Source organism: Ixodes scapularis, unplaced genomic scaffold, assembly GCF_016920785.2.
Source record: "Ixodes scapularis isolate PalLabHiFi unplaced genomic scaffold, ASM1692078v2 PGA_scaffold9__187_contigs__length_104089568, whole genome shotgun sequence".
NCBI lineage: Eukaryota > Metazoa > Arthropoda > Arachnida > Ixodida > Ixodidae > Ixodes > Ixodes scapularis.
The window spans coordinates 13,202,629-13,224,865 of NW_024609884.1; the positions used below are offsets into that span (position 1 = coordinate 13,202,629).

General features: G+C 47.5%; 1 protein-coding gene across 1 annotated transcript in view; it reads left to right on the top strand.

Moving 5' to 3' along the window:
* Positions 1–22,237, top strand: part of LOC8023365 (homeobox protein araucan) — a 134,047-nt gene that overhangs the window by 55,787 nt on the left and 56,023 nt on the right. Inside the window, exon 3 of the mRNA XM_002400517.5 lies at positions 11,675–11,947. Within this exon, the coding sequence (XP_002400561.2) occupies positions 11,681–11,947 (267 nt within the window). The 5' untranslated portion in view covers positions 11,675–11,680. The remainder of the gene's footprint in view (positions 1–11,674; positions 11,948–22,237) is intronic.

Here is a 22,237-nt window from a genome sequence, read left to right on the forward strand (position 1 = left end):
TCGTTTCATTTTAATGCGAAGGCATTAATTGTTCCATGGAGCGAACCGACGTTTTCAGCTCTTGAAGCCGCGCCAAACGGCACCTAAATTCCCCTATCCCATGGAGCGAAGCCTGTATTACGTAGCAGCGAGTCCATGGATAAACTCCTTTTGGCTGGCGCGCGTTATAGTTCCAAGGAACGCCACCCCACAGAAAAGCCCTCTCCATGGCGCAGCGGCCCGGCCGCCGGTAGGAGGGACAGGGTGGCCGGGCATCTGCAGAGCGGCCGTGTTTTAAATTTGTCTTTGTTTAAGGTGAGGTGCCACTTCTACAATCAGGAAAAAATTGCTCGCATAGGTATTCTTCAGTTAATTTACGCAACCGAAAATTGACTCTTGAAACAAATTTGGGCTGGTCTGAAACTACCGCGAGGGTCGGAGAAGTCTAACCCTCTTTAGACGGACCGTGAAAAACGGTTTCTTAACGTATCACGCTGCGATTTACTGCAGAGGTGAGGCCAGGTGGTGGAAGTATGTAGTCAAAATGTCATTGGATGAACTTACCATTTAAAAGTGAAAAAAAAAGAAGAATAAACTGTTTTAGGCGATGTACGGCAGCAATTGGCGGAGATTGCACGCCGTCTGCGAAATGCTGCCGACAAATGGCGGAAGCGTCGAGGACGCGCTCGGGCGCGCCGGCGCCGAGCTTAGCAGACGATCTTCCGAAAGTTTTTGGTACGCTTCTTTCAGCGCGGCGCGAGTATCTCAAATGTACACTTTTCAATGTGAGATATTTTCGTCAAATGAACTACATAGAAAAACAAGTGTTTAAATTCCTCAGAGCCCCCCGTTTCGTATACAAAAATGATCGGTGGAAGCGCCACATCCTCTCGTGCCTCACGTTGCGCCATCTGTCGGCACCGTACACAAGTAGCCAGCCCCGCACATGGGCTCCGAGATCCCGCTTCGGGATCTTGGAGGCCATGCCCGTATGGCATCGTCTGCGAAATGGTGCCGCAGATTGCCCAAAACAGGTTCTTTTTTTTTTTTAGTTTCTGAATTATGTAAGTTATTTTTTTTTAATATTTTGACTCCCCACTTCCACCACCTAGCCGCACCTCTGTAATAAATCGCAGCGTGCTACACTGAGAACCCGATGTTTACAGTCCCTTTAAAGTGGGTTAGATTCCTTTGGTTCTCGCAGTAGTATCTCCCAGAAACGTTCGTCTAAATATCTTTTTTCTTGCGTGGGAGCTAATTTTTTTTTTTTTTTTTACATTTTATTTTTTTGACGTTGGGAAATGGCCTTCCTTGGCTGTCCTCGGAATAATCTCGGGGAGTTTCATCTACACGCTTGCCAACGTCTCCGCCATGCTTGGGAGCACCTTTGGAAGTCGTTCTCTGAAGAACCAGCTCCTCTAACTAGTTAGTCACAGTTCCCTGGACAGCTCCTATGGATGCAAATTCAAGAGGCCTTTTCGTAACAGTTTTCATTCTTGGACAAATAAAGAAAAATAAAAGCACGCTGTTCGGGGGAAACCAGGAAATTGCGGAGTTCTAAGCAATTTGTATGTCTGCCAAGAAGTCTTTCATAGATAGCGATGCTGTATTTGCAGGACACTAGCGTAATATTATCAAAAACACATGTCTTTTTTTTTCTACTTTTTCGTCGCAGCTTTAATTTGACAAACGAAACGCCGCAGTTCACTATATTTTTACGTGTTCCAAGATATTCATTTAAATCGCTCGGTCGACTACTTCTAACAAAAAAACATACTTTTTTGTTTTTGTTTTTAATGAGTTTCAAATGTATCGAGGTTCTTTCGATATAGACATTTTCAACAGGGGCGCCGCCATCTTGAATTGTCGTCACTTCCAGTATGGGCGACGACAAAATAGTAAAACGTTTCAACCTGTAACCAGTAAAAAATAGAGGGGAGCCAAAACGAGAATGTTTGACGGTTAGGCTTACCAAAATGTCTTCCATTGGCGTGGCGACGGCAAAGTAATATTTTCGCCCATACTGGAAGTGACGACGATTCAAGATGGCGGCGCCCTTGTGGAAAAGGTCTATAAGACAAGTATTTGGACAAAACAGACCAAATTGTTGAGGTGTTTTATTAACCCGTCAAACTTGTAAGATGTGCCGCCTTTACACTTTAGTAGTTCCTCTTTCGCAAAAGTTCTCTCTCTCTCTCCCCCTCTAAAGGATGTGCTATCCTTCAGGCTTCAGAGCATACAACCGCGCCGTCGCAAAGCGCCCAAATTCCAATGTATCGTTTATTAAAACTGCACCAGCCTATCACGTAACTACAGGCGCTTGGTATTGTTTGCGGACTCGACGTTTCCAAACATTTGAAAACTCGCAGATAGAGCTGCCTAGGGTGGCGTGGTGACCTCGAGGAAAGCCTGCGCAGAGGCTTGTCATTTGTGCATCGCCCCTTACAACGAACAAACGGGAGGCTGCTAGCTTGCCCGACTTACGGGTAAGGTTCCGGCAGAGTACGCCGGAGATTGTACACACTGCCAAATGCGCCCTTTTAGTTCCGGCTCACTGAGCAAATGGGCAGAACGGAACACACAAAACGACGAATAGTCTTTAAAAAAAGAAAAAAGGAGTAGTAAAAAAAATTATTTGCTAAGCGCATGTTTTTGCTACCAGTTGTAGACGAAACGAGTCCGACAGTGGTTCGCATTTTTGTTCTTCGTGTCGTTCTTTTTTGAGACGCGCATTGTAAATGCGTCCGTTTGGGTACGTGAGCATGACCGGCGTGGGATGCTGAGTGCCGTAAGGACCGTGAGTGTCAATATCTACTATTGTATTCCAAAAACTTCGGTTGCTAAAACCTTTTTTTTTTTTTTTTGTACAGCATCGCTCGGAATTGGAAGCTTCTTGCTTTTCGTGGATTCAGTATGTTCATTGCACGAAGCGACAGCGGATTGTGGCGTTTAATTAAAACAGGATTTTTAGTGTAGATAAATGTAAACGCGATTTAGCTCTCTCAACTTCAAATGTATCCTTCAACTTTAGTCCTTGACCCCGTTCGAGAAGTAACAAGAATTAAAATCAAACAAACGCATGATTCCAAACACACAGACGCACACACAGACACACACACACACGCACACGCGCACACACACACGCACACACACGCGCACACACACACAGACAGACAGAACAACAAAAGCGTTATAAAAGTATCGTGGGCAGAATTAAATACCACAACTTTTTTTTTTTTATTATTCATTCACAATTTAGTTTAGCAGTCATCATCTAAAAAGGAAAGTGGGCTTCGAATATTCAAACTTTTGTTAAAAAACCAACAAGAAAGGCAACGTTAGAAAAAGAATGGAATAAAAATAGAATGTCTAAAGAAACAAGCTAAAAATTAACAAAAAAAAAGGGGGGGGGGGGGAGGAAAGCAACGGTCACACAGTGCGGCGAACAGCGCAATTAGACGTCCAAATTCGAAGAATCCCGGCACCAAGCGTAATCACAGGCCAAATTGGAAGTGAGTGTGGTCGGGCGGTGCTCTGCAAAGGCGTGCGTGCATATGCGAGAGAGGAAGAGAGAGACTCGGAGCTTTTGTTCCAGCGCTGTTTCGGTGTATCTTCATCCCCACTTAATGCACTAATGATGCCAACTGCCAATGGCAAGAGTTCCTTCGTCCAGTCATGGTGTCTGCTCCGAGCTGACATTAGTGCTGCGCGCACCAGTCAGATAAAACATGCGGAAGTCTCCCGGTGTTTCGCTCTTGTTTTTCCTGGTTCGTTTTTTTCTCTCTTTATCCGCTCGTTTGTCTTAGTACTATTGTTGTGGGAGCGCTTATCTCGGGCATTTAGTTGCCTTTTTCCATCGCGGTGCCTGCATGTAAACTCGGGGGAGGCAGCTTCCAGCCGCCGATTATTATAAAGCCAGATCACTGCGGTGCTCTCTGCTATAGAGAAGGTAATAACGTTAAACAGACCATTATTACATCCGAAAGGAGTTGAACGGATCTTCCAGATTCAATTTCACGATAATTGTTTGCGAATTTGCTGTTTTAGGAGTTACAGGATCCATATAGTGCGTAGATTGAGTTCGCACAGTACAAAGATGATATCAAGATACACTGTAGTGCCCTTTTAAGGTGCCTGCCATCTGTAGATTTAACACTAACAAATGTCACGGTTTGTATGAATCTTACTGAACCTCGTTGTCTAACATAGCCGTCACCTTACCCCTGAAACTACGGGGACCGGTTGCACGTCAGCAATATCGAAGCATCAGGCAACAGATTCTCGCAGTTCTCAAATAACTGCCTATTGCATAGACCCCGAAGTTTTGCGCTAAAGAAGGTGGAATATGCTTTCTGCAACCATAGTTGCGAAAGATGCACGCGTCAGATATAAGGACAAATTAGGGTATTGTATGTTCCTTAAAGCCCTGAATTGAAAATACGAGCAGTCTTACTACAGACACAGCCTGAACTCAAACCAATATTGGGCTAGTTTACAATGCGATGCCATCATTCATTTATTAATAGAGAACTAACTGAGGTGATGCAGTTTTAAGGATCACTTGAAAACTGGATTAAAAATATTCGCTTCATCGGAGGCCTTCTAGCGACACCTTTGGTTGAATACGCTTTACTGACAACAGTGACAATCGAGATACTATTTTTTTTATTTTTAAGTGTCAGGAAATTTCTAACATTAACATAAGTCATAAAAGCTGTATACAGAAATTACAAAAAAAAAAAAAAAAAAGAAAGACCCCTTCATCGTTTTCTGAATTCCCTGTTTGAGTTTTTTTTTTTTTTTTTTTTTTTATATATATGAACTTGGGCGCGGGCATGGCACAAGGGGGCGCGAACAGTCCATCGAGGGTAAGATCACACTATAGAGTGACCTTGATCGAGGCGCGAAGATGGATCCTCTTGGCATCATCGAAAAAGCTCCCGAATGGTCGCTTTCGAGTCCGAGGATCGAACAAAGTAGCTTCTTTCGTCTCTTTTCAAATGACGCCCTTTGTTTCATCGAGTTTCCTAACAAGGAGTCTTCGAACACCGACAGGGGACACTAATTCTTTCGAAAATGGTGAACATTTTTATCGCATAAAGTAAACACGCGAATGAGTTAATGAATGAATACACCGCGACAGTGTCACAGCCTGGCGCCTGCAGCACGCAGAGGCCGCTGAGGTCCGACTCCCTGTGCCGAGGCGAGAGCAGTATATGCTGAGAAAGTTCGGCGGATGGGGCGAGCTATTGTCCATTTCACCTTATGATCTACTGCAATAAAGGCAAGGGCCAGCTCCTTGCTCTATGCACATCCTGCCAACACTATGAGCTCGCGCTTCTACCTTTCGCTGCACGATTACACAATATGGAGATTCGTTTTCGTTCCGCCATTCTACTATGAGCGTGCACACACTTTAATTCGCAGTTACAGGTAGCGCTATGAAAACATTTTCCGTTCATTTATATTCTAGTTCGCCTGTAATTGGTGACTACATTCATAAACCACTAAATTTTTTCAATCTCCAATAAGAAAAACTTACAATGAGCCTTTTCATTTTGTTTTCAAACAAAAATATGCTTTCTCATTAAAAAAAATAATAATAAGGTCAGACGATTGGGAGCACGTGTTTGCAGTTTCTGCATAGCACGCTTTCCGCGGTGTTGAACAGTGGCGGTGGTGGGAACGTAAACATATAATTTTTGAGACAAAAAAAAAAAAAAAAGAATGAAAGTTGTTAATAATTTTGGAGATCGTTGCAGATAAGAAAGTGTGAGCAATTGAACGAGTGGAAAGAGCCAACGGCGATGCGGTGACACGCCACTGCAGACACGGAGTGGCTAATTCAAAGGGGGTCATGAATTAATAGGGCAATAAATATGGCGGGGGAAGCATGGTTGCCAGATATCTGGTCATATTTGCTAGGCTGTCGGCATCTTCAAAAGAATGCCAAACTCTTCCAGTATAAATAGCTCTGACCGAGGCCAGCCGAGGCAATCATAAGAGGATAAAGAAGGCGAGTTTTGGCATTGAAGGGTTCTCGCATGATTTAGGGTTTCGTCAAACGAGAACTACGGGCAGTTACTTCCTACTGCAGTTCCCTATTTGCTCCCTAGCCGGCGCAGCGAGTCCACCTAAACCGAAATGGCGAAAAACTCAGGTTTTCTCCAAGTATCCATACACACTCCCACAAGAAAACACGTGTTGAAGTCCCTTTCAGCGAAAGAGAGGGAGAGAGAGAGAGAGAAAGAGGGCGAGAATTGAGTAGAGAGGGGAAAAGGAAATAGGGTAAAACGGGAAACGAAAAATTGAGAGACGTAGGGAAGGGAGGAAGGGGGAATGAAAAGGCGCAAAACCACCTCCGGGGATTCTGCCGTCTAACATTTCTTGGGTCTCAGAGCCCGTCTGAATGGGAAAGGTTGCCTCCCGAGTGGCAGAAAAGAGAACGCCGGGGAACCCGCGCCGTCTCAGGGAGGTCGTTGGCGGAAAGCGGTCCTTTCACCGAGAACTTGCGCAGACGAAAGGATGGCCACATCTTGGCTTCAAATCAAAATGTCCTTGGCGTGACGTTTCATTTTGCTTTCTCGTAGCGCACCTTTCTTCCGGCATTGACGAATCGTGATGGCCGTCTCCTGGCCTCGAAACGTTTGTCGCAGTGTTTGCAGATTTTCGAGATGGATTTGCTTGGGTGTGGCGCGAGCGAGGGCGACCGTTCCTTCGATCAACGAAGCTACGGTGACCTAGATAAGCCTTCCCGAACATTTCTTTTGTGTCCATTGTAGTTTATCCTCCCCCCCCCCCCCCTTCCAAGGTCGTACACAAAAAGCTTTTCCCTATTGTTTCTAATAGTGCCTTCGTTTGAGTAATCCTTGGACATTGTTCCTAAAAAAAAAACCATTCAATATTTTTTTTTTTTGGCCGGGGGGGGGGGGGGGAGGGGGGGGGGGGGGTGAGAACATAGTTTGCCTCTATATCGGGGACAGCCACAATGGGCGAATATTGAATCAGCGTGTCACACCAGGTAAATCTTCTCTCTGTCTTACCCCGTCCGACCGTCTTTCGGGGCTCAAACCATAGCCCCAGAACTATTTTCATCTTGTTTCTATGTTAAAAATATAGCTAGCTTGATTGTTTATATTGCCGATTACTAACCAATTGCTTAACCCCTGTTACTAACCGAGCTGTATTCGCCACTTTCATCGATGGCGGTACCGCGGTGTGACAAACGCGCTCCCTTGTTTGTGAATGATCGATATTACAATAGCGATCTCTGTTTACACCTCCCTGATATGAAAATATTATGCAAGTTTCTAAAATCCGTATTTACAGAGATTAGATTTACTTAGGTGGTGTAAGCGAGCGCAATTCTGTTTTGGCCCTTTTTTTTAATTTTATTTCGCCGAGCACATTCCAAGCGAGCACCATTGTGGTTTGCCGTTTTCTTTTATTTCGCTGGGCGCAAGGTTGTGTTTATACTAACTCTTCGGCATCAAGGGTCTCGCACGTGGATTCCCGCGCCATGAAGGTGCGGCTGGCTGGCGTCGGGCAGGATGCAGATCGGGTCACAACCTTGGGCAAGACCAAGCTGCGCAAGAAACCTATGCGCGAGTCGAACAGCGGCACTCAAAGCGAGAGTGTGTGTGCGATGGTGGTACGCGACCACCAATAGTGTCTGTCTTGTAAACTAAAATTGTATCGAGAATTTTAAATCTAGTGTTTCTTTAATTTAAAAAAAACCCATCAAGACCTCGTTTATTTTCAAGAAGTTATTTTATTTGAAACAACCATCGATAACAGGTGTGACTGATTTATCCTCGCACTGCTGTTCTGCGTGCGTAGACCGCACCTGGTGTTTAGTTGACACGGAAATCTTCTTATACACGGCACACCTAGACAAATGCCTGCTTTCTTAGCTCTCAAAGTAGCTTGCATTATACATAAATCATCATTAACATACTTTTTCATTCACGAGATCCGTCACGTCTTGTCATAATGAACGATTCTGAAAAACAACATTCCTGTATAGTCCGCCCGCACAGCTTACAAGTTCAACTTTTAAACATGTATAGTCCGCGACTATAGCCTGGAAAATACGGTACTTACACACACTAACAAAACTTCTCTACAGTCGCCTAGCTTTACATGATAAGGACCCTCGAGGGATCGAGAACGTGGCATGCGCAACGATATAAAAAATAGACGTTTTAGTAGCTCGTTTTATCATACGAATAGCACTAGCCGATAACGGTAAAGTGGCCTTATCGAAGCGACTCAAGATCGTACATCGTGCCGAGGGCGCTCACTATATCTGTTGTGTCTGTACATTCACATAATAACATGAGATAAGATTGTTTACAAGCTTCTGAAAACTGCGTACATTCATTGACTGTCCGAGAGATTTGGCTTTTTAAAGAACAGTCTCAAATGGCTACCACACGTATAAAAAAAAGATGCCACCTATAGCGCAGTTGCTCGGGCGTGTGAACCAAGCCAAGTAACGAGATCTCGCGATAACGACACCCATGCATTTTATCAGTGGTGTGAAAGGTCACGTAAAGCTGTTCGTGTGCATTGATACCGACCAAGCCTTGTTTTCTTAATTCAAGAACTCTCCAGGTGTTGCTGACGCCAGAAAAAATCAGCATGGGCCCAAGACGTACTGTGTTCTCTCCTTTTCCTTTCCTGTTTACTGTTATGGCCATTCCTACGTATTCTCGCTTCTTATTTATCTTGGCCCCTAATATTTCAAGCCATGACAAATAGAAAACCGTGTGTTCCGAACTCGGAACACAGCGCGCAGCTAAAGCAATCCTTTCCGACGAAGATCTTCATCGCGTGTGCTGACAGGCAACGTGTTAATTGAACCAATGCAAACAGAGAGATAGATCGACCAGGGGTTCGTGTCATTTGTCAGGCTGAACATTAATCAGTTTCAACATTACTTGTTCAGGAAATGGCGCCGCAATCGACTGGTCTTTTGTGTCACCGGAATGCTGGCTCTCCTAATTCATTATCTAACATACTCTCCTAACTCCCCAATCTATAGATTAGGCTTTTAGGTGCCGCGGAAAATGTGTTTCAGCATAGCGTGTGTATACGCAGGGTATTATTGCGGGGGCTCAGTTAATGAATACGTCGCCCCGTTTTCCGCGTGCGCACTTCACGCACGAATGTACTACGTAGAGGAACGTGATGAAAAAAAACCAAAAAAACATAAGAGTAGTCTGCTTTCTGAGCACTGTCTCGTCTTACCTAAACTCAGTGGATCCTGGTAAAGTAGCGCCATTGCCGAATTCCCTGTTTGCTAGCCGGACACAAACAGATAATAACATACAGCCGACCAATCCTCACAGGGTGATGGGCTAATCGGTCTCAGTTGCCATGGAAATCGCCATATCCGTCCATTCAAATCTTCGAAGCTTCGCAAGGGTCGTTCTGAACCAGTCGCGCCAAGATCACTATGGAGCATCACCGTACTGAAAGCGTTCCTCACCAATATAAGCGTCTTAAGAGCTGTGCATGCAATCCACTTGTTAATCCTGCTTAACTCTGCATATCTCTTACAATGGTTTTGTTGTTCTTACTTACTGAAAGACAGGAAAAGTATTTCTCAATGCCGCCAAACACCGGCACCACATATGGTGGCATTGCGAAGGTGTAAGCTTGTTTCGCCTGTGTATGGATAACAAAATCTTGGTATTTGAGAAACGTCTCCATAGAGCTACCCGTCACCAGCGAATTTAGATCGGCTGACCAAGAATGGAGCGGTGGACGAGAAACTGCTCATTCCATGGGCTAAAATGGCTTTACAGTTGATCAAGAGTTATCTTCATGACCGATATTAGTGTGTTGAAATAAATAAGAAATGATCTAATCTTCAGCCGTTTACCGCTGGGGTGTCCCAGGACAGTATTTTGAGGCCGCTTCCTTTTTTACTTGTATATTTATGCTCTGGTAAACACTGACTTTTCACAATACTGTGAACTACTTTATTGAGAATAAACTAAATGACTGGAGAACATCAAATTCCCTGCAAATAAATGTAGGCAAAACGAAGGCCGTCCTTTTTAGATCCCGAAATACAAATTGTAGGTATACGTCTGTGCTTTCTCTTGGCACCGGCACTATTGCTATAGCTGGGAGCGTGGTAGTCCTAGGGGGAATTTTTAGTCAAAGCATGGTTTGGAACGAAATGGCGTAATATATGTGTAATAAACTCTCCAAAGCTGTGGGTACGATATACGGATATCGTCACATGATTCCCAGCTCCGCTATGGTACTCGTTTACAACTCTATTTTTTTACGCTCATTATAATAATTGTTTCTTAGTATGGGAAAATACTACTTTCTCGATTATCAAACAAATACATATTCTATAAAAAAAGTGATTCGTATAATATACAACCTATGTAGTCATACGAAACCATTCGAAAAATTCAATATTGTGCAAGTTACCTATTACTAAGTTACACACTTGCCCTTTCATACAAAATGCCGTTATGTCATAACCATTTATTCCTATCAATTTCCCACCTTGAGTTCAGAGAAAAGACTTACAATACTCGTTGTACGGATATATACTCAATACCGCATTCCAGGACTAATAATGTCAATCAAATAATGTGATCTACACTACCGCGTTCTCTAAATTGGTGCAGCGAATTTAACATGAACATTATGAGTTGGACTCGGAAAGAGGAGCAGTCTGTTTTTGTTACAGGTTTTTATAATTATGTCTTCGCATGGTAAAGCATGAAGTGATTGTGCGATTAGGTTATTTTCTCTTTACTATCTTTGATACTAGTATTTCGTTTGTTGGTAATTATATTAGTGATGTTATAGATATTGTGCATGCATGTGTATCCTCTGCTGCTCTATGGGGGGGGGGGGGGGGGGGAAGGGGAAGGGGGGGGGGGGGCAGAGGCTTGCCAATCAACACTGAGCTGCTTTTTTCTTTGCCTCCCCTTTCCAAGTAGAAATAAATAACGAATTGGAATTTGAGCTTAGTGCTACTTTCCCAGGATCCACTGACAATAGTCTGACCTATCGCTGACACGCACAATTAAAATCTAGTGGAAATGTCAAAGAGCAACTAGCACCCACACCGTCATAGCAGGGGAAAAAATGGTGTTGCTTGTATATTTATACAGCCATGATGTTGGTACGCCTGAACGGGTGACCTGTCTCTTAGCTGTAGGTTAGAGATTTAGCCAGTGAGTACAACCGCTAGCCTAGGATTTTTTAACGTGCATCACGCAGTAGTGATTACACGAACGCGTGCCGGGCGGTACGAAACTCATCCGGATCGAAACGGGCCAAAAAGGAGACAAGAAAAAGCCAGTGTGTCAAAATGATGCAGCCCGCGTAAGTTCGACCTCCCCCATCGCCTCGATCGCCTGTCCGCCACCACAGGACGTCGTCAACACCGCGAGGAGAGAGAAGTCAGTCTCACCCACACACCACCCAGCCACCCACCCACACACCCACACGCTAGAGCACATACACACACACACACACCCCGAGGGGAGGGGGGGGGGGGGGGCAACTTAGGAAGATGGGGGAGGGGGGCAGGCAATCCGGGAACCCCCCACCCTCGGACGTGCTCGAGGCTAGCCCAGTCCCCACTTCCCCTGACCCCCTTAGCGGAGAGGAGGATCGCGGGCCGCACCGTCACAACCGGCCGGCTCTCTCGCAGGTCCCGATGCCAGGCCAGACGACTCAGAGTCTTCATGGCAGCGCTCCAGCCGCCGGGACGCCGTGTTGTGAGTCCGGGCGCCCCGTCTTGACCGACCCCATCACGGGCCAGACGGTGTGCTCGTGCCAGTACGACGCTCAGCTGCTCAACTACCAGCGGCTCGCCGCCTCCGGTCTGCCCATCAACATGTACGGCACCGCGGCGTACGCCGCAGGGGAGCAAGGCTTCCTGCCGCTCGGCGCCGCCGAGCAGTCCGCCTTCTACTCGCCTTCGGTAAGTGACCGAGCCGTCCTCTGGTCTCCCTTCTTCCCTCGACGGGCGCGCTCCGGACTTGAGTGACCGGGGTGCCGTCGAAACGCGCGCGGGACGGTCTCGCCGTGGTCGCGCAAATGCCGCGGTGACCGCGTGCTTCTTTGACGTCGTGTTTCTCGAGGCTCGAAGAACCTACGTGTTACGTTATTTCGGGTGTGAGAGGTAATGCGATACTTAGTGCATCGTGAAAGCAGGTGTCCAAGTGCCGGCGCATTACTTTTGCGGCTACGTTATGCCACTTTCCACACGAGGATCAAAGTCAGAATGTTGATGGCGTAGGCTATCAAATATTTTTAATGCAGCAGCACAAAAATTTTGTTGTAACAGAGTACTTACCGTTTCCCCTTGGTTGTTTATTTCCGGCGTTGCATATTCGAAACTAAATTTAATGTAAACGGGAGCAAAGCGTTTCTGAGGGTATGCTTCGTAAGTTGACTGCAAGGAAACGAAAGGAGAGCGTCCAATCGGGCACAAGTTCTTTATTGTTCTTGTAATCACGTCCTTACCTATGCGTATGGTTAACACGATTATGCGCTGGAGCTGTGTTGGCCTTGTTGAGAGGACGGTCATCAGATCTTCCCCTCTGCAGGGTTAAATCCGGACGTGCACTGTATTGTTGCTAACGCGATGTGGCCCTTATGATACTTTTGTACGTGTACACAAACTCGGGAGCGTTGGTTCTACGTGCGCCGGTCCCTCAACACCCGCCACCTCACCGCAACAGTGTGCATCTTTTCGATTATGTTTTCGCGTAGAACTATGCAAGTTCCGACAAGAGTTCATTCCCCTGAATCCAATCCCAGTTCGAAGCATATTGGTACTTGTTCAACCCTCCGCTGCTTGCTCGGTGCCTTGTTTCGAAGAGGTGGAATTTACATTGTAGTATTTTGGGGGTAACTTATGCGGCGCTTAATCCAGTCCGTGGAGCAAGCCCTTGTTGTGTTTCTCGTTTTTACTGGAATGGGGAAGAAGGCGTGGTACAAACTGTACAGGTGTGCTAGCATGTACGCGCCTTCTTCCCTGGACTAATAATTGGTTTTCATGATAATGAAGTAACCAACTTCCTTATATTATATTTATAGTATTATATACACGTAAAAGAGTTTTTTTTTCTTTTTTTTTTTTTGTAATTATTTTTGGTGGCGTGCGCGTCGCTGCAGACCCAGCATACATATATGAGATGCTATCTCTACATACTGCTTTTAGACAAATACCCTGTACACTCCTCGCGAACGCGACAGCGGTGCTGTTTAGCATTTTACTTTGAAGTGATATTGGCGTGCACCCGATTTCGCCGTTTAAGTTAGTGACGCAAATGAGCACGTTTAATGGCACTAGTGTTTGAACGACAACTTTTCGATTCCAAGAGAAAATCACGAAAAGTTGACAATCACTTGTTCGCGCGAGCAGTGTCGCGCTGTGCACATGGTACCATTAATTAGTCTGAGCAAAATGTACGAGCTTGGTTACGTTAACTTAGCATTCCAACCAAGAAGGCACGGGGAAACGTTCAGCACACACACGTGTATCAATGGAAAATGTCATACTACCCATGCAAGCATAATTGGTTTATAGAAAAATATTTGGCTTTGATGGGGAAGTGAAGTTTAGTTCATATTTATTAAACTAAACAACTCATGTTTTCATAATTATCAGTCGATTGATTGAAGTCGTCGCGCTACTTGTTCGGTGTTGTCCAGAGAAAATGGAGGTTAGCTGGGAGAAATGTGGGCCTCCTTTACGGGGCAAGTCGCTACCCGGGGCAGGTGGCTACTTCACAACATGGTTCAGCTTGAGATGCCGTGCCCAAACGATTTGCGGTATGGTAGAAGGCATTGTGCGAAACGAGCGAAGATGCGAAATTTGAAACATATTTAGGCCACGCAGGTATCGAACCGATCGGGCTCCTTCGCAGAAACATGTTAATGCTGAATATCTGCTAATCTAGCACTACGAATATAGTATTTTGAGTGAAGGCTCAGTTTTAAGTTTTATGACGAATAGTCTTAAAGTTTTCTCATTAGGTTAATCCAGCGTTTTCCCAGCTCTCGATTTGCTATTTTTTTTGTATGAATTTGCGTGACAGGAAATAGTACAAACATTCCTTTCGAACATCCAAGCTAGATCCTGCTAGCTGTATCGAGCTACTGTGACCTAGACTGAGCTCCCGCGACATCACTTCTGTGCCCATTGTGGCTTATCTGTCTCACCCCAGTTCATACAAAGAGCCTTCGCCTTTTCCTAACGGTGCCCTTTGTTTCCTGATAAGCAATACTTCAACCGAGTATCCGGGCGACTCATAAAACGTTCTTACAAAAAAAAAAATTGAATCCTACAAACAAATTCGTATTCACGAAAAAAAAGTAATGATACGTTTTGCATAGGTGCATAAGTGACAAACTGGCATATTTCATCGTAATCTTTCCGATTAAACATGTCAGTTGGTAACTTTCTGTCAATTCAAACTAATTGAAGCAGTGTAGAAAGCTTTGGAGGTATTTCCCATACTTCGGTAATCGGCCTTCGTAATCGATTAGGGTCGTTCCTTTTGTCTGAATAGTCTCTTAAAGCTGCGGGTAAATTGCTCTGTTCAAGCTATTCAACCATGTAGACATTCAACCACGTAGACCGGTACGTAGCACCCATTGAAGCCCATTTACGAGCACTTTGAGCTCACGCCGATGTCTTGCGCTTGTTTGAATGCTCAGAAGCACGCTGTCTCTGCCGTGGGCTTGTCGACTGCACGGGAGCCTCGCGAGGCAGGCGCGATTATCGACATTCCTCCGCTTCACTTTGTAGATCCGGAAAGACGCACCAGTTACGCCCCTTGGTGGACAGTGAGACAAACCCGGCGAGTATGCGGAGACAATTTAGCTCCCGAACAAACGCCCTGACAAAGGACACGAGGGCAGAAACGGTAAGGGCGAGACAGCCTTCAAATCGTCGGCCTCTGTTCTCGCTCAGTTTGAGACTTGGCGAACGCTCGAGCTAGACCACCAACAGCAACGTACAAAAAAGAAGCGGATCCGGAATGCGCTTTCGCTCCGACATCTTGTCCTTTTTAGAAACGGATGTGGACGACACAGACTTCACAAAAAAACGAAGAAAAAAAAAGTCTCCGTACACCGGTAATGGCAGTTAGAAGATGACAACGCTACACACAGAGCAAGTAGGAACGTGTAGCAATCTCAACCCCACCCTGTCAAGGCCTCAGTCTCTCTCTCTAACTCTCCCCCGCACCCCCCCCCCTCCCCCACCCCTCTTCCCATTTTCGCCCCCAAAAAATAATAATAATAAGAAAAAGAAACGGCAGCACACTGCGTCTCTAAGAATGTTTATCGAAAAATGGAAGTTCCTGTTTGGCGTTTCTTTCACTCCCGAGACGAATGGAGAGCGTGTGTCTCTCGTCACCATCCGGACGCTGAGCTGTGCTCGCTTAATCCGCCGATTTTTGAATCCGACGCGTGAATGCACAGGTGTCACGTGTGAACACGGGCAGTCAGGCTCGGGCAAGTTCGGACACAATGCCCAGAGACCAAGTGGAAGGCTGAGAGAGGGAGGCTCGCCCAAATGAAACGCGTAAAATGACGGTTCACACTCCGGACACTGCGGGGGAGGGGAGGGGGGCCTCGCCCGGACACAGAGTTGTTGTTGCGGCCCATTGGGGTCAGCGTTCGGGATCATGTCGCACATAAGTTAAGCTCGGTTGACAGAGATCCCACACCAGCCCTTTGTGGCTTCGAACAGGACGGGAAGAACGGCGCCTCGACAGAAGGAGCGCCCCCAAAGCCCCAAGAAATGTGCGTGGCGAAATTTCGCTGACACTGCTGGGGGGCCTTGGGAGCAGCTCTCGAGCCAACCTACTTTCCGGAGGACACGGGTCTTTTGTCGAGTCGGGTATTAGAGTTCTGCCTCTCCTTTTCTGGGTGCGTGTGTGGCCCACTAAAACGCCAGTGCCTCCACGGGCTCTAGCCAGCCAGGATTTGGGGTTGTTCGACGTCGTTTCCATGGGGCGAATGTCGGTCCCGCGTATTTAACCCATTGTCGACAAACGCTTTCCAGAAAAATCCTCCCTAGAAGCTTTTCGTTGGGGAAGCAGTCTAAACCCCCCCCCCCCCCCTCCCCCACTTTACTCCACGCTCGCATACTTACATTTCAAAGCCCTTCGAGTCACGTCCCAACCATATTGATGACTCGTGCCCGCCGTTGGCGATTTTACACGCTGCTTTCGGATGGTCAAGTAACCATGATGGGAAAACATTTAAGGGAGGTATTTCTTGGCTTCTCCTATCGCCCGCAAATATGCTTTTCGCCTACTCTTTGACCCAGGACGTATTCGCGGCTCCGATAACGGAACCCGATACTCCGCCGTCGCCTTTGCACATGCATCGTATCGTTATCGGAGGTATTGGAACGATCTACTAAAACTTTCTAATGATACGATGCATGCGTAAAGGCGGCAGCGTAGTCATCGGAACGATCTACTAAACCTCTCTAAGGTATATATAATTCCTGTTCTTCTGTTTTGCATTTTCAACAACCAGGCCGCGCAAACCTTATCGCCGTACATTTCGAAATGCGCGAGCTTCACATTTCTAAAAGTCCCGTCTTTGACTTTGGACGGCGTCGGCTCCTCTGAAGTTGCGAATACAATATTTTAAGACAGAAAGGTCAATTCCTTTCAGCTGTTAGGAAGTGTACCTGTACTGCCCACGAGCATAAAGTTCCAGTTGTACTAGAAATTCCTAGGTCAAGAGTTCAGTGGAAGCTCCCTCCCAGCTCTTTCCACTTTAGCAAAGCAGACGATGGAGAGGAGGCGACCGCCTCTCCAGCGCTCGCTCTACTAAAGTGGAAAGTGGCGTAAGGAACTTCCTCTTCACTCTTAACTTGTCACTGACTATTGTACCGCAGTCCCTTGACGATTAGTAGTGTATTAGACAAGAATTCTTCACGCATTATGACTTACAACGCAATTTCTTGATGGATTCGCCGAACGACTCGGTATCATGATGAAAGTGCAGAAATGCCGGCAAGCTGGTGTGCCAGACACATATTTAACGAAAGTCCCTCCCGGTATCGGGTTAAATATATGAATATTTCAAAATCATAACCGTTTCATCAGGGTATGAAAGCTCACCAATAAACGATGCATTATTTTAATACAATATTCAAATAATTTTAATATTAGAGTAAATAGTAAGCGACTAAATAAAAATAAGCTAATTCGCAAATACCTAATATTTTCTGGTGGAATCTGTCCACTTATCAATTTCAGCAAGTCTTAAAAATAGAAATGCAAGTTCAGTTCCTTTTTTTCCCTCTTCCCCCCCTTTCCTATATTCTACACCAAGTACGAAAATTGGCGCAAAGGAAGCAAAAAAAAAAAAAAAAGGAATACTGAAATTATGTCATTGTTTTTTTTCTTCTTTTTTCCAAGAACGTTTGTTTATTAGAAGTAAAGAAAAGACGTATCGCTGCCTCGAAGCGTCGCTGAACAAAGCTTTCTCGGCTGGCGTGTTTTCGCCTTCTTTGGCCTCGGGACCGGTTTGGGCGAGCAGAGGCGAAAGCATAACGATCCGGACGCCGGATCCGAACCTTCTTGGCGTCCAAGGATTAAGTCGTCTACGGACGCCTGGCCTTTAGACGCGATGGGATTGTGTCCTCGTCGACTGAGAGAGGAGCCGATGCGTCCACAAACAAAATGGCAGACACGTACGCCTTGTAATCCTTCCTGGAAACAAGGCTTTCGTCGCTCGGCCGCCGAGCAAGATGAGGAAATGCCCGGCAGGCTGCAGCCGGGCAATCCGCTTTGCCCAGCGCCGTGTCCGACATTGTCGCTGCACTTAGCACTTCTCCAGATAAGGGGCAACGTGATCCATACCAAACACGCAACACGAAGACCGCTCGTCGCCTTCGCGGCGGCCCGGCCGTCGTGCGCTCTCAGCGAAAGCAAATCCGACGCCCGTTTCCTCGAAAAGAGATCGCCCCTTATCACGGCCCGCATTGCAGCACGCCACGAGCGCAGGAGGCCATGAATGAACGCGGCCTAGCGTGACGTAGTTCCTGCTTGGAGCGCACTACTCGCTCTTGCGCGTCCGGGAAAGAAAAAAAAAAGACGGGTTCATCTGATTGAGCGCCAGGTACGACAGGTGTACGGGCTAACCAATGCCACCAAAGGGACCCTGGATGTCCCTCGAAGTAACAACCGCTAGTTGCGCAGCGGCCTGCGCCGATACTAACCAATGATCTACTGAGAACAGAGTTCGGTATTGTGTTTTGTTGCAGTATTGAACACCCTCGGCCAACCCCTTGTTCGACCCATACGCGATTGTGCCAGCGCCGAGTGGGGGGGAACTTGGGTTTTACGAGCTCTCTCGCGGCCTGCAGAGTCCCTCAGAGTAGCGTGCTAGACGACCCCCTATCCCAACCGCCCCCCCCCCCCCCCCCTCACCGTTTTCCTATTTATGAATTGGGAAAGCGGAGCATGCCAACTAATATATCTGCACTCAACTACGCTCGCGTTTAGCAAGACGCGTCTCCGCATCTCCGCATCACAGCTCTTGGAGACTATCATCCAGTCGCGACGAAAAGAAGCGAATGCTTCGTCTTTTCTTGGAACAATCCGCGAACAGTTGCGTATACGCATGCGAGGCGAATCAATCCCAATTCATGCCCGGCTGCTAGAACACTAATCTAGACGTCGGAGACTCCCTCCAGCGCGCTCGCGAGGGACGACGACAACAAGGAGACCGGGGTCCATTTGACCCAATCAATCCGGGCGACCTCCCGCGCGCTTCCGAGCGCGCAACCACCTGATTGGTCCTTGGGAGACCTCCGCGATGCCGTCCCACTTGTCAGATTGAGGCTGGCGTCACGCTCGTTGAGATATTTGAGCCGTGCAGTGACAGACGGGCCCGGACGGCAACGACTGACCCGTCGTCTGGCTGCTCTCAAGGGCCCTCTTCGCTCGCGCTCTTGATTAATTGCAGCTCGGGGCCCCCGTCCTCGGCGCGTCGAATCCGCGCCGAGATACTTGAACCCTTTCCCAGAGAAAGGACTCAATTATCTGCTGCTTCTTTCGCTGCTCCGAGGCACACGTCCATCGGAATTCGAGACAGAGGCACGGAGGGGACGCTGGGCCGCCTCGGAAAGCTTCGAGCATGAGCTCGCTGCACAAATAACTCCGGAGACGCGCACACGCCATGAGAGAAAACAGACAAAGACGCCATATATCACCACGGGTGACATTTATGGCGCAAAATGTACGTAGGAGAGACCGGCGCAAATGCGCGCGTATATTGTGGTTTGCGTCTGGAAATTCGCAATCGGGATGGCGCGCCGGCGTGTCACTTGTGTTGCACGACGTCGAGCATCTTTAGGACCCGTGGTGGTAAGTTACGACTGTACGTTGAACACATAACTTCAAGTTCATATATACCAAATGCGTATTATTACTTGCATTACATCAAAACGAACGCTCGAGTGGGTCGCGAGCTCCAGTTGCAGGCGGAACCGGGCATGGAAACCGCGTCAAAAGCATAGCTCCGTTAGCACAGCCCATTTCACGCCCCCGACCACCGTCTACTCCTTTGCAGAGAAAAAGGCTTGCTCTCAGAAAACAAAACAAACAAAAAAAAAAAGCTTGTTGTTCCTTCGTAAGAGTCAAGCATGTAGCTCTCACCCAACCCTGCCTCTCCGATGCCAGCCCCTGCGTAGTAAACAACAACCGCCTCCGGGGGTAAGGGCGAGCCAGCGACGAGTCAGGGCCGTGGAAATTCAGAGTACGTCACATCCGAGACAGCTATCAGCCCTTTTCACTTTATCGTGGACACGGGACTCTCATTTCCGGCCGGCTCGACCGGGCACCCCCAAGAATAACAACAGCAGAAACCATAATCTCGGCCAGTGTCGCACACGCTCCGCGGGGGGGGCCAGCCCTGCTTTCTCCAGATATCCCGGTGTGTCTAACTGGAAGAGGCCTGCGATGTGTGTCATTGTTTAGCTGGGGCATGCCGACCGTCTGTTGCTGCTGCCGCCGCCGAGAGAGCTCGGGCGAGGGCTCGGCCGCCCGTGAATGGGACGGAAGACGCGCCTCATACAAACTGCCTGATTAGGCGCCGGTATCGTGGCTTCGCCACCCTTTCGGCTGCCGCGTCTCACCCCGGGTGGGGGGCCCAGATAAAAGAGACGCATAAAAGGGGGTCCATTGCCGGCGTTTTTCAATTAAGATGTGCTTTGCGCGATCCGCACTGAACATTGGCGCCTATCGGCGGCTTTGGGATCGCTCCCTCGGCGTGCGGCGTCAAATCGCAGTTCAGGCCTTTCCTGCACACCCGGGAGTGTCGCGACGCGAGGAGATTTCGGTAGTCGGGGTGACGCGTGACTTGGGCCGCGGTGACTGTTGCCGCATAATGCTCCGAGGGTAGCTTCCGGTGAGGGGGGAATCTGGAGGCAGGTCGGGCCATTCGGGCAACGCGTGTACGAGGCCGCTTGCGATGGCCAGTGCAGCACGTGACGCCACCTTGAGCTGATCTGCGCTACAACCGCCTGCGTCTCATTACAGAAAAGTGGGGATTTATGCTTTTTCTTTTTTTTAATAAACCAACGTGCCCCTTACAAGTACTGAAGTGAAAAGAAGGAGTGATAGTGCACGCGATCACACGCCGAGAAATGTGACTGTAAAGCGAAAAGCATGTTAATGGATCCGACATAACGATGTAACCAATCGATCAGTCTGGAAACCTACTGTGTGGTGGTCCGGCACCAACAGTACGAACACACGACAATGAACACATCGAGATTTACGAATGCTTCATCCAATCGTAAGTAAATTATAATTCTCACGCCTAACAATAAGACCCTGACGCGCTTATATATTATCGAAAACCTTGTGCCGGCTTGTGAGAACAGCGTCTCAGCTGAGACTGGGTAAAAAAAAGCACAAAGGCTGGGGTGCGCGAGCGTTTTGAGTCCCGCTCAGCTCGTGCGCTGGCTTTTCAGTGCTTTTTTTTCCCCAGTCTCAGCTGAGACGCTGTTTCTAGCAAGTCGGCACAGGTCAAATGCTGCTTCAAAGTTAATTCTACCTTCCTTTGAATTATTTCGTGTGACACGTCCTAGGCTGCTTCACCTCGAGTTTGTGTTAACGAGGGCACGTGGTTAGTAAGCTGTCGGCGTCACGCAAATGTGACCATTTCCTCCTACGTCTCGACTCATTTAATCTGGGCCGACTGCTTCCAAGCCGCGCACGCTATTACCTTACCCCGTAATCAGGGACAGTCTAGCTATTTTCTGAGATGGCTGCTAATGAGCAGGTTCTTATGGTGTCGGTATTATGTATGTCGAGGACTCGAGATATTTCTTATCTTGGGGATTTAAGTGCACACTCCAACCGCAGATTAGGGGCGCGCACGTCCAATAAAATATCGCACTACACGAGTGGAGCCTAGCTAAACCAGAAGACGCAATCAAGGGAGCGCTCGAAACACGAAAGCTTCGGCTGGGAGTCGGCATGCGAGAGCCACTAGTCAAGGGGGTATATGCAGTGAAGGCGAGCCGACTGAACGACGCCGCCAAACCCAGACCGAATTAGACCGACGTGGCGGCAGAGCCCTACTCGTAAGTCAGGAGCAACAAAAAGTCGGTTCGGGATTCCCTAGCAAGGGTGAGCCGCATAGCTCGCGCGACATGTCACGTGATGAGTCTGACATTCTCGGCTACTTGCCGTAAATCTAGTGGCACGTCAAGCGACGCATGTGAGCCCTCCCCGCGCGGCCCGCTCGCTCAGACACAACACGCGCCAAGGAGGTCGCCTAGTCCGTAAATTCCTGGGAAACCTGGTCGATAAAACGCCGCGTCAAAACTATAGGCGTTCTCGAGCGTGAAGGGTTCGAACGAAGCTCTTGATGAAGCAATTGGCTCGAGGTTTAACGAGCGAGTACAAAAGGCGTCTCTCGACACGAGCGCCGACATCTTGACTTTGTTGTCAGGGGTAAACGGGGAAAAAAATTAATAGGTACGACGAATGAAGCAATTTTTATTCATTTATGGCAGACTTGAAACACTGGATATTCCCTACAGTTGCTCGACATACAACGCGAGCTGTTCACCGAACTTACTTGTATATAGCCACTGTGATTCTTGTGCAAGGAAACGATTTCTGTAGAAAATCGTGGATAGAGGCTAAAAAAATCACTCTAAAGAAAATGCATGCACATTTATATCCACTGTCCATGGCTTTTTGACCGCTTTTTT